The sequence below is a fragment of the Nicotiana sylvestris genome, chromosome 2, assembly GCF_000393655.2.
Source record: "Nicotiana sylvestris chromosome 2, ASM39365v2, whole genome shotgun sequence".
Classification (NCBI taxonomy): Eukaryota; Viridiplantae; Streptophyta; class Magnoliopsida; order Solanales; family Solanaceae; genus Nicotiana; species Nicotiana sylvestris.
Window position 1 is genome coordinate 144,214,730 of NC_091058.1, and position 13,914 is coordinate 144,228,643.

A 13,914-nucleotide genomic window follows, 5' to 3' on the forward strand; every position below is an offset into this window, starting at 1 on the left:
CTTGGAATTTCGCGGACCGCATGGTGGAGTTCAGAGGGTGCACTATATAAACGGGGTTTAGGGGATTATTTATATTTCAGACCTAGGGAGCTCGGTTTGTGGCGATATTTTCGTGGGGTTTTCAAGAAATTTATCGTCGTAAGTGATTCTAACTTGGAATTAGTTAATATACATGAATATATCAATAGTTTCATCATCTGATTAGTACTTTGAGGTAGAAATTTGGGAAAATTGTAGAAACTTCATAAAATGATTTTTTGGGATTTGAATGTCGATTTGAAGTCGGATTTGAGTAAAACTAGTATGGTTGGACTTATGAGTGAATGGGCTTTCAAGTTTTGTAACTTTTGTTGAATTTCGAGATGTGGGTCGGGGGCCGGGTTTGCGCTGATTTTGGGTTTTTGGTCTAATTTGATAGTTTTTTTGTGGAATTCCTTTCTTTAGCATAAATTGATGGTATTGTGCTGGTGGTGAATAGATTCGGAGCATTTAGATGCTGAATCGAGGGGCAAGAGCATCGCGGAATAGATATTTGACCGGTTTGAGGTACGTAACAGTTTTAAATCTGGTTTTGAGAGTATGAAACCCGGAGATTTGATATCATGTGACTGTTTGGAGGTGACACTCATGCTAGGTGACAGGCGTGTGTGTGTACACCACGAGGGATTGAGATTTGGTCCGTCTCGTGAGGCTGTGAGGCCTAATAGCCTTATTTGTGTATATGTGCTTTCATGTGTGCTAGAACTTGGTTGCCTTCATGTTAGAGATCATGCTTAGGATTTATCCCTACTCACAGCAGTTATACTCAGTCATAGTGATTTTTATACATGTTTACCTCGATCTCTGTTATCTTCTTGCTGAATACATTGTAACATCTTGATTTGAACTGTTTTCCTTTATTTATTGAAGTGAATCACGATAACCACGGAGTAGCAATTGACACAACACCACACAAAACCTAAAAGAACATAACCAATATGCCATCTATCAAGCAATACCCAATGCTCTTCCCGCTCCAATTCCGCGATATGACCCCAATAGAACCGCACCCTATGTGCATATAACCAACAAGTCATAACTCCTCGTAATACAGAAGGGTAACTCATAGATCGCTCCAGAACACAAAATATCAACAGCAATTGAATGGCACACCCCTCGACTATAGGAATTCGGAGTCAACTAATCCGACCTAGTGTAGAACACACATCCGTATTGGACCTACAAATGAACCCCAAGTCAGCGCTGATCATCCACGATAGATAAATAACCCTCCGAAAGTCCACAGTGACTGAATCATAACACATACTACCATCTGACTAACCTTAGCTACATTTCATAGTCTACAACCACGAAACAATCTACTCAAAAACTTCCCGTCTCCAAATCCATAGAACATACGAATCACCATCTCTGGTCTCAACTCCACCGCCTGAATACCCACAATTCTCCAATTACACGGTCATCTTACGAGGAATACTTCTAATATTTCTGTGCCACAAGGCAAAATCTGAACTCCAACAATCGATCAAATAAGAGAGTGTCGCAATACCAATGAAGTACCCATAACTCAAACACTTCGCCCGTTTCCGAATGTATACTCTAATCAAACAATAATAATAAGTAATATCATTTACCTAGTCATCTGAAACTGTCCATGCTGCCTAAGAATTTATGATCTTCCTTTGAGAACTGAATCATGACCTTACACATGCAAATCTCAATCCTGCACAACATACCGCATATATCATGCCATCCCATGATAAACATGAGAACTTCATAATCCACTCCGAGTCACAAGCAACTACGTACTCAACTATCCAAGAACTTTCCATTTTATCCCATCTAGGAGAAAATCACTATACGTCATATGCTCCTCACGCCAGCATAAAATATACATCTCAAACTGTGGTAGAAACAATCAAGAACTCTCTGAATTCCATTTGCACAAAACCAAATCATCAGGACTGAATCCTTCTAACTCAACCAACTATGCAAGCCATCAAAACCCAAGAGCATTGCCATGAAACACCTATAGAAACCCATTACCTCATAAGCATCCAAAGAACTAATCATATCCTTTACCATGACGATCCAACTTACTACCAAGTTGTCCCATTTATCAGAGTTCCTTCTGAATTACCTTCAAATTGATATTTCTCCTCGCCATAATATTGCAATCCTCAACAAGGACTCACCACACGAGACTCAAGCATAAAACCACACCGTCCTAAGGCTCATATGTCGCTGAATACCCCCTTAAATATCCCCAAAATTACCACATTCAAAATACTTACCCTAAAGAGACTTCCTGCGAATCTAAAGCCATTACCTTCACCTTCCTGATATGATGTGTAGAATCCATAATGATATAGAAATGCCACAAGTCTTGACACCCTCCAATGTAAACCTCAGCTTCTAGCCAAATACACATTATGATGATCTCCAATTGTTACACATAAGTCTTGAATCCATTAAAACCATTCTCGGGAGTCATCCACTCTACTCAGGTTTCAATTAAACTGATCAAACGAACCAAACGACATGTGTCCCATTAGTACGGCAACACTTAAGAAGTAACCCATCCTTCTAAGAAGCCGAGTGATAATCTACTCACCGTTACATCCCTTACAACAACTAATTCATCCTACGTTTCTCATATACCCATAAAGCATAACACAACCCTTATCCAAAATTTGCTTTACTCGAGTCATCCTCGATCTCAACCCCTATAAGCCACAACTGATTTGCCAGCATACCTCAAACTGAAAGTGATATGACACTTAGCTGCACAATCAACTTATCAATAGTAGACTACCCCACTTAGCTCAAAGCCATAGGTCAAAACACACAAAAACTTACAATGCCCATACTTTATTACTGCCATAATACCATAGTGAGATTTAACTAAATCCTTCATAAGCTCGTGCAATACAAACCATCTAGTACTTCAAATCATCTACAAATCTCGCATTCACCCTGGTAACGGTCAAGATAACTCTCATACGCAATCCCAACTCAAACTGCAGCACATATAATTCATTGGTAAAAGAGGACTTCCAACAAACAACATAGGGATCATACAAACTTCAGAACACTCTGCATGAGATAACCCACCTGCTCCGCCTCAAACTAATTTCTCGTTATACCCTTCCACCGTCATAAACATCACGCAATCACTTAATCTTCCTAAGTCTGAACTCATATTACGACATAAAATCTATCTCACTCCCCACTAAACAACATGAAAAGATCCTTCAACACACCCCTAACTGGGGGCTATACATCAAATCAAGATGGAAATCAGGCACCAAATAGTTTTTTCTACCCTCAAGCAGACCCTTCTCGTTACATTCAAATCATATGAACACATCTCGCAGTCACATCATACTCATCAGTAGCCATCCAGCCATTACTTCCACTAATAGGGACATTATCGAACATATAAATCCAAAAGCACATGCTTACACAATCAACACCTCAGTGCTCAAGCTACAGGCAAAGCCTGGCCTCAAGTCCTCCAGACTGGCCCAACATCAACACACAAAAATCACATCTTGCCCCTCATTCAGGGAATCACAAGCCATCGATGCACAGCTGACCGAGCGCTCATGTGCGCACACAAATGCGTGGAAGGAATTCAAAGAGTTACATTCCAAGCTGAATCAATGTAGCGCGATAAGAATTCAAGAATGTGGGATTTCTTAAAGGTTCTGCAGTCTCACGAAGATAAGTGCAGACGTCTCCGTACGGATCCGCGAGACTCTACTAAATGTGATCATGACTCGTGCGACCTATGTAACCTAGGCTCTGATACCAACTTGTAAGGACCCCAAAACCAACTCAGTCCTGACGACGCCTATCATGGAACTAGGCCAGCCAACATATTCCCAAAAAAGTTTAACATTTCATTAACATTTAAATAACAACCTTTTTCAACTGAAATTTCCATAAAAAGATAAAGTCAAAAACCAAAAATACAAAATAGAAGCCTGACCTCAGTTGTCAGTAAGTCATGAGCAATACTACAATTTGTTTCGAAACATAACAAGACCAAAAATAGTCTGAAAGTAGCCAAGTATACTAGAAGGAAGATAAAGAAGGAGAAAGGCGGGACTGCGAACGTCAGGCAGCTACCTTGGTATCTCTGATGAAATCTGTGTTTGAAATAGTCAATAGCCGCTACCGTGGCCTGAGATACTTGGATCTGCACACAAGGTGCAAGGGGTAACGTGAGTACACCAACTCAGTAAGTAACAAGTCCAACCTATTGACTGATAGGTATTGACGAACTCAACCTCATCAAGATAACAGAAATAACATACAAAAATGTAGGCGTGCTTTCAGTTAAATAAATAGCTCGAACAGTAAAACAAAGTAGGTATGAACAAGGTAAAGAAGTGTAACTCTGCTACATCTACATGCCAATGCACATGCTGTATGAAATTCACCATGTTGAGTGTCGCATGTGCCCACAATCTCAAATACTCATCCACTCAGTACTCTATATGGTTCATACGACCCAGGGAAGATCCATCCCAGAATATATATACATCTTTGAAAGCAAACACTCAGTACTGAGGAAGGCCATTGTAGCCTATGGAGAAGATCCATCTCCAAATAATAATAATAATAATAATAATAATAATAATAATAATTATAGCAACCTCACAACCACTCGGTACTGTATATGGCTCACAAGGAAAGATCCATCCTGAAATATATATACATCACAGACCACCAGTCTCCAGTACCGAGGAACAAGCCAATCTAGCCTCATAGAGAAGATCTATCTCCATACCAAGGGAATATCCATCCCTAAATATAATCACCGCGCCCACTGTGGGTGTGGGTGTGCATACTCCGGAAGGGCTCCTACGTCTCAAGCGCTATAACAAACCACCGAAGGCATAATCAATAATCTGTTGCGGCGTGCAGCCCGACCCATAACTGTCACTCATAATCAGGCTCTCGGTCTCACTTAGCCATCACTCTTCAGTCTCGCCCCCAGGCTCACAATGGCGTAAAAACTATCTCGGAACAATGATATGATGTGCAAATAAATAACAGCTGAGACTGAGATGTGATATGAAATGCATGAACATGACTGAGTACAGAATATCAATGAAACTAATGAGATAACAGCAAGAAACGACCAATAGGGGTCCCAACAGTATCGGCGTAAAGCCCTAGAATGATAACTTGCATAATTTATAGTCAATTTACTTCATCACATGACGAAACACAGATATCAACAAGATAGAATTACTAATCGGCGCCATAGAATGAACCAGGTCACAATTCCCACGGTGCACGGCCGCACGTCCGTCACTTGGCATGTGTGTCACCTCAATACCATCATATAGAACATAGTTCGGGGTTTCCAATGCTCAGTTACAAGCTTGGAAGCATTACTTATCTCAAACCTAGCCAAAACTCTAACCCGCGATGCCCTTGCCTCTCGAGTCGGTCTCCAACTGCTCCAAATCTAACCAAAATTAGTATATTATCATCAATATAAGCTAAAAGAATGAAACCCACACGAAAATTATCAAATTAGACAAAAATCTCGAATTTGGCTCAAACTCGGGCCCCGGGCCCACATCTCGAAATCTGATAAAAATCACAAAACTAGAAAGCTCATTCACTCACGAGTCTACTTATATCAAATTCACCAAAATCCGACATCAAATGGTCATTCAAATCCCCAAAGTTAACTCTCCAATTCTCTTCCACTTTTTCCCCAATTTTCGCCCCAAATTCTCAATTTAGATGATAAAAATCAAGACACAATAATGGAATTTAACCAAAAACAAGTAAAGAACATACGCGATCGCGACCTCACCTCTGCGATCGCACAAAACAACTCCACCTCTGTCCCAATTAGTCCTAAGTGATTGCGACCTCCTTTTCGCGATCGCGAAGAACAACTCTTCTATAACAGAACACCAGCAAAATCTGCCAACTTTTCAAGTCCAAATATGACCCGTTGAGCATCCGAAATACACCCGAGGCCTTCAGTACCTCAACCAAAGATGCCAAAACATGCCATAACGTCATTCAAACTTAGTCAAATTTTCGAATCACTCCAAACAATATTAAAACACCAAATCAACCTCGGATTCAAGCCTAAGAACTTATAAACTTTTAAATTCCGCAAACGATGTCGAAACCTATCAAACCTCGTTCGAATGACCTGAAACTTTGCACACACGTCACAAATGACACTACGAACCTACTCTAATTTCCAGAACTTCATTCCGAGCCCAGTATCAAAATTTCCACGTCCGATCGAAAAATGCCTCATTTCTAATTTTGCCAATTCAAGCATAAATCTATCGCGGACCTCCAAATCACATTCCGGAGGCGCTCCCAAGTCCAAAATAACCTAATGGAGCTAACCAAATCATAAAAATCCAAATCTGATATCAAATGCTAAAAAGTCAAAACTTGATCAAACCTTTCAACTTTAAAGCTTCAAGCTGAGAATCACTCTTCCATATCTATTCCGATTAACCTGAAAATCAAAATCGATGATTTACATAAGTCATAATACATCATGCGGAGCTACTCATGCCCGAGAATTGACAAGCGAAGTGCAAATACTCAAAACAACCAGTCGGATCATTACAATCACCCACCTTAGAATCAAGCAATTCAGTTCGACTATACCCACCTTAATTCCGTCATTCAGGACAGATGGAAGCAGGTTATGGATCTGTTCAAGTTGGTCGATAAATCCCTCCTTTTTTCCCCTGCCTCCAGACACCTTAAAATAGAATTGATTGGAAGGAGGGTGAGGAACGAAGATAGTGGTTTGACTGCTGGGATCCCAATCGGCCTGTATAAGCGAAAAATGGAACTATCGAATCACAGGTGACTCGCTTTATCGGGATGGAAAGAATTGCAACATCCGCATTTCTTTTCTTCCCTAAATCGATCCACTAGTAGGTAGCGGTAGGAGAGATCCATTACGGTGGGATGGACCGTTCTTGAATTTCAGCTGGCATTTCTGTCAAATGGCGGAAGACTCACACATACTGAGAGGGCACGACTTCAAGGGATGAACTCAATCGAACGGCCAACCACTTGCTATTTTTGCAGGAGATGAAATCCAAATAACCATTATTAGCGTGTAGTAGATTGGCCCGAGTGCATAATAGGCCAGTCGAGAAGGAATTAAATCAATAGATTGAACGGTAGATAAAGGATCATATTAGGTAGATCTACCCAATATAGAGAGAGAGAGAGAGAGAGAGTCATACAGTGTATTAAATATTTTAACTATATATATAGAGAGTTGTACATATACGATAATTTGTATTGTAGTTGTACATATACGATAATTTGTATTGTAGTTTTGTATAATGTATTAAATATTTCATATAAACATATATAGAACTGTACATATACGATAATTTGTATTGTAGTTTTGTATAAAAAGTTGTATATATATTACTATGATACGTATAAAAGTTGTATATACATGGTATCCTATGTTTGGAAATGCACTTTGTGTATATTGAGTGTATTCCGAACGTGCTTGTATATCCAAAGCATATATTGAATTTTCTTATACATGGTTTATATATATATACGATTGATACATATTATGCAATTATATTTTTGTATCAAAATTGTATATTAACCGTTTTATATGTATAGATAATATATATTTATAGTTAAACGGTATATAAAAGTTTTATATACAATATTTCCTAAGTTTGACAATGTATTCTTAGTGTATTCCAAGTTGTGGTGTATTTTAAGTGTATAAAAAATATATAGATTGTTCAACTATGTACAAAAATCGTATAGTACGTGTACAACCTATACATCACCTTGTTCTTCTTCTTATATCATGGGTATTTTTGCTTATGTAATCTTATATTTTTCTACCTTGGATCACTAAAAAAGTAAAAATTCTTTGTAAAAGTTAAAATGTGGATTATAATTTATGTATACTAGAAAAAAGTTTGATGGAATTTTGGGGCTGAAAGGATAGTTTTATACGGGGATTTCACTAGGTATGAATGATTTGGGGTGATTTGGCAAGATTTTAAATTTTTTCACTACTAACATTAAGTTTAAAAGAATGTTAGGCTAGAGGTTGAGCTAGCAACTATTATGGTTGCATTGAGGAGGCAGGGTCTCTCGCTGGTTTTCTAGGTTTCACTTACTAAACCTTATAATTAGTTTTGGGCTATGAATTGTCTGCCTTGTTTTGTGACTATCCGTTGTCATTAGTGTTCATCGAGTGGCTACAAATGAATTTCTCTCGTGAGAATACTTTGGGAATAAGACCACTACACAAAGCAAGCAGGTTCATTTATAATAGGGAAAAGTACATAAATAGCCAATTGAACACAAACTTACCAACCTCTAGCCCAAAATTAAACACTTACCAAAAGTAGGCCAAAATTTAGAGATACACACAAGGGCACGCATCGGAGAATCACGCTTCCAACAATCACGCATCCGAGAATCGCGTTTCTTTCCCTTTTTCAAACTATCAATTTACCAGATAACGACATTCTCTCCCTCTGTAAATCATACCATTCTCTCCCAAAAATTCTCCAATGGATCCAAATGAGCTCCAAATTTCACTCAAAATCGATCAATTTCACTATATACCTTCGCAATTTCTTTGTAGATACAGCTTTTGCAATATCTGTGTAGAAGGAACTAAAAACTGCAATCAAAATCCATCAAGGAATTATTGAGTTTTGACCTAATTTCAGCTACTCCAATGGTAAATTTACCAATTTTTATTCAGTGTGGTGGCCGATGGAATGTTGACAACAACTTTGTAGATTATAATGCAGACGCTGTAATAGTTACTCCAAATATAAGTTTTGAAGATTTTGTAGACGTGATTTCGAAACAACTTATGATAGATACTTCATTGAATGCTATTGAAATCAAATACACTGTCCAAGATGGTTCTCCACCAATAGTGATGCACAATAGTATGGGTGTATGTGTATATCTTGAGCTGAAAAAAGCTCAGAATTTAAAATGTATCCCTTTTGTATAACATCGAGTGAAAAGGATATGGACATGATCTGCTACAATTCTAATTCTGCTGTGATTTCCTCAGAATGTGCACAAAGCTCATTTGTAGAGGAAAGATACAACGGTGATACAATTAAGATGATCGAGTTTGGGGATGGAGAAGACTGGAATGATACAGAATCTGATAAAAATACAATAATTACTGACCCTCAATACATAGATGTAGAAGAAGGTCATATTTATAAAGACAAGGCAACGATAGTCAAAGTCATAAAGCACTTGGCAGTAAAGGAAAATTTTCAGTTTAAGGTGCATAGATCAAGTGAAAGCAGGTATCAAAATATTTATTATATAATTATGTATCTCAATGTATATCGTAGTTGATGTTAGAAGTATAATTGTGCAGAAAATAAGTTGTTTCTTGTAAGTATGTGGCTGTACACTTTTAAGTTGTGATTGTCACCGTCTAACATTGTATAGTCATTGTATTTTTCATCTAGTATTGTTGATGGCAGTGTGTATCACTATATATCATTATATTTCATGTCGCTCTATTTATTGATGGAAAAGTTTATATCCTTGTCGTAGGTACTACCTAGTATGCATCAACAATAACTGTGATTGGTATTTTAAGTCTTCGAGCTTGAAAAAAGCAAACGTTTTCAAGGTTAGAAATTTCAGCAAAGTGCACTCATGCCCCCTGAAAGACAGATCTTATGCACAACATCAAGCTACTGCAAAACTCATCGACAGTCTTCTGATAGACAAGTATAAAGACCTAAAAACAATATACACTCCTAATGACATAATTGGAGACATGAACAAGCAGTATGGTCTTCAAATGACATATATGCAAGCATGGAGTCGAAAGAATATGCAGTTCAAGTACTGAGAAGAAACCCGAGCGAATCATATGAAAAGCTGCCAAGCTACTTTTATATGTTGGTTCTTACAAATCCTATGACGGTGGTAAGTTTGAAAAAAACAGAGGAAGATTTGTTCATGTATGCTTTCGTTGCACTATATCCGTCTATAAAAAGATGGAAGTATTGCAAAACGGTTGTTGTTGTAGATGGAACCTTTCTTAAATCGGCATATACAGGAACATTATTGATAGCATCAACACAAGATCCAGCAGGTAATATCATACCACTCGCATATGCCATAGTAGATTCAGGGAATAATGCTTCCTGGGAGTGGATTTTTGCGAGATTCAAGGATGTCTTTGGGGAAAGGGAGGGAATGTGCATAGTCTCGGATAGGCATGAAGGCATTGAAAATGCAGTGGCAACATTGTATCCACAAGTACCTCATTGTGTCTGCATATGGCATCTATGGAATAATGTAAAAAAATTACAAAAGAAATATTTGCTGCTCAAAGACATATTCTTTGCTATGGCCAAAGCATACACAGTTGAGAAGTTTGATTACCACACGACAGAGGTAGAGAAAATTGATAAGAGGGTCAATGATTACTTAATGAATGTTGGGTATGAAAGATGGTCCAGAGCACATTCCACTGTCAATAGAACATTGACGATGACTTCAAACATTGCGGGGTCAATCAATGCAGTGCACAAGGCTGCTAGGGCACTCCCAGTACTACCTTTGCTAGACTACATAAGGCAATTGATCGGACGATGGAATGTTACAAACCTAAAGAATATAGTAGAGTCATTCACTTATCTTGGAAAAAAAATATGATACAATGCTGATGGACAATCTTGAATTGTCACATCAGATGAAGGTATGATTGGAATCTATAGATACTTGTGCATAGAATATGTAATCATGCCGAATTTACGGATCTGTTATATATTGAACCTTTGTGTGATTCTGTTAAACTAGTGTCCACCTGCACAAAAGCAAAGGTTTTCAATTTAATGTAGCATTTATGCCTACCCCACTACTGAAATATTGGTTGGTTTGAGATGATATTAAGCTATTTTGAATCTTGTAGGCTTTCTAGTATATGTATTTTGAGGGCATGTACTTTGTCACCACTAATGATAGTTGATAAATTTTGTAGGTGACCCCTTCGACGAGTTACTTATATTCAGTACTTGACAAAGTTAAGCAGAGAATGGTAATCCTAAAAGATTGAACTTGCAGCTGTAGAAGGTTTTAGTTGGATGAGCTGCTATGTGCGCATGCTTGGACAGTATTAAAATACAAATACATTGATCACATTGAGTATTTCTTGGTGTACTACACCAGGAAGTACCTACTGAACACCTATGAAATTCCAATTTATCCGATTCCTGATAAAAGCACATGGAAAATTCCTACAGAAGTTCTAAATGAAAAAGTCTTAACACCAGATGTGACTAAAACAATAGGAAGGCCAAGGAAGGGGAGGTGCAAGCCAATATCTGAAAGGGAACAAAAAAGGTCGATTTTATGTGGACAATGTGGAGAAGAAGGTCACAACAGGAAAACTTGTAGAAATAATCCAAAGAGAGGATGAAATATCAAATTTAGAATTACTTGTTATTTTACTTTACTGAATATCATAGAGATTTAGAAGAATGCAATATATCAAGAAATATATCATTGTAGAATGTCATTTGAATTTTAGATATAAATAAATATTTGACCTATCATTTAAAATCGTGTTGAAAGTGTATATTATACATCTGTTTGATTAAAAAGAAATTGTATCAGCTATAAATCATATTTGTATCATATATGTATCTCTTGTGTATCACATTTGTATCATCTATGTATCGCTTGTGTATCACCTATGTATCTCTGTGTATAGGCTCTTACTCATGTCTGTATTTTGTAGTAACAAAGCTAACTAATGGAAAAAAGTCGTAGCAGCTAGAAAACTATGCAAATAGTTTTAGAAATTTGCAAATAAGAGTGGCTTCATCAATACATATTTGAAATCTGTGTATCATATGTGTATCATATTTGTATCATATCTATATCATATGTGTATCATTCGTGTATCTGCAAGAGACAATGTATCAAAACTAGGGTATATTTTTCATATCTTTAATTCACAACACAAAATCAAGGGTGAAAACACCAAAATAAACTAAACTGCAACACTCCAATATCGTACTGAAACTTATTAAACCTTTATAACAGAGCAAACATATCATTTTACATACAATTCTTAAAAGTATTCATAAAATTCAAACACAAACAAATCTTATCCATCTTACAACAATGACAACATAATAGAACACAATACAAAACGAAATTATAGAGTTCATCCTACAACAATGATAGAAGTAACTACTTCTTCTGCTTTTTTGACTTCTTCTGTCGACCAATAATCACATCATCATTTTGCACGTTCAGTTCCATCTTCTTTCTAGCATAATCCCACAAGAGAGCACCAAATCTACGTCGGTGTGCATAGGCATTGAATTTTTTAGGAGGCGTCTTGCCCTCAATGAAATACTCGGCAAATGATGTTGCAAATACACCGCAATCACTGCAAAAATAAAAAGAACAACAACTATCAAAATGCTGAATCTAAAAAAAAGACAAATTATTTTGAAAGAAATTCATACGCTTCGACTTGTTGAGGCAATCCTTCAACCAATTTTACATCAAAGGGGATAATCAAGTCTTTTGTTTTGTAGACACCAGTGCGCCAATTGATATCTTTTTTGTTTAAATAGAAATGCGTGTGCACGAAAAAAATGAGGCAGCAACACAGAATACTTGGCCATGGTCTTATGTACTTTGGCTTGATGAGCAGCTCCACCATGCATAGAGTCATACACATAAATGCACCTATCCTTGAAGGACATCATAGCCATTATCCAATGCCATTATTCTGAAACATTTATTGGCATTAAGACATGCTCGACAGGGTGCAATGAAAAATTGGCATCCAAGACAAACCCCTGAATATACTCTGCAATGACATATTTCGGATTGCACACATCATTGTCTCCATCTGTATCAATAAACGCCTGCCACAACTCATTAAGTTTCTGGTCAAATTACCAATCTGTGGTGGTGAATGTTACAGGTAGGTGTTTGTCATATTTCCTCTTCTTCCACAGATAATAACAAAACATCAATATGCTAAAATAAAACATAACAAATAACTAACCACTAAAGGCTCGTAAGCTTTAAGCAGCTATGATTTTTCAAACCAAAATCACAGAAAACAAAGGAAAATGAATGCTCACTGCTATCTCTTGTTCCAGGCAATAGCAATTAATAATTTGTTATAACTTAAGAGGACTGAGTGTTCATGTGTACACTGGCTAAAAATTTTAAAAAAAATACTGCAAAACTAAATTCTTATATACCGAGTCATCCAAAGGCTGACCATTATATGCCAAAGTGTAAAATCATTTTTTGTCTTCAACATGAAATACACCAAGATCATAAGCAGGATTGAGTTCACTAACATGCTTTGGGTAAATTTCATTCCTGGTAACATAAATACACAAAAGAGTACAGTGATTTGATATAAAATAATGCTTTAAGTGACAATATATTAAAATATAAAACTGAAAAAAACTTAGAAGTTGGAAACATACTTCTTTCTGGACTTCCCTTCTTTGACCCACGCAGCAAATACATTCAATAAAAGTTGTTAACACCAGTTCCGATTTTGCTTTGAAAAGGACGCTTAATAGCATAAATTTGCTTTTTTCCTTTCGCTGCAACAACACCAGTACTGGAACCTGAATCAAATATAGTAATGAACGGAGACTGCACGGCCTTTGCAGGACATCTCTTTCTTTTTTCCATTTACGGCGATACTTCAGGAAGTAATTCAGGATTGTATAGAATCATCTCGCCTGCCACCTCATCGACACTTGCAGTCGCACAAACAACACCAGTCCGAGATTCATGAACCTTTTGTTTCTCAGATTCTTCCTCTGTCTCCCCTGTCGCCGCATCAACACTTGCAGTCGCACAAAC

The 13,914-nt window shown here is 37.3% G+C and overlaps 1 protein-coding gene across 1 annotated transcript; it reads left to right on the forward strand.

The window, feature by feature from the left end:
- The first annotated feature begins 9,972 nt into the window (after positions 1-9,972).
- Positions 9,973-10,716, forward strand: LOC104212924 (uncharacterized). Its single transcript, XM_009762301.2, has one exon. It carries the CDS (start codon positions 9,973-9,975, stop codon positions 10,714-10,716), a length of 744 nt encoding a protein of 247 aa, XP_009760603.2.
- Positions 10,717-13,914: the final 3,198 nt, after the last annotated feature.

Coding starts and splice junctions, on each gene's coding strand:
- LOC104212924 (XM_009762301.2), top strand. CDS start 9,973: ATGACGGTGGTAAGTTTGAAAAAAACAGAGGAAGATTTGTTCATGTAT.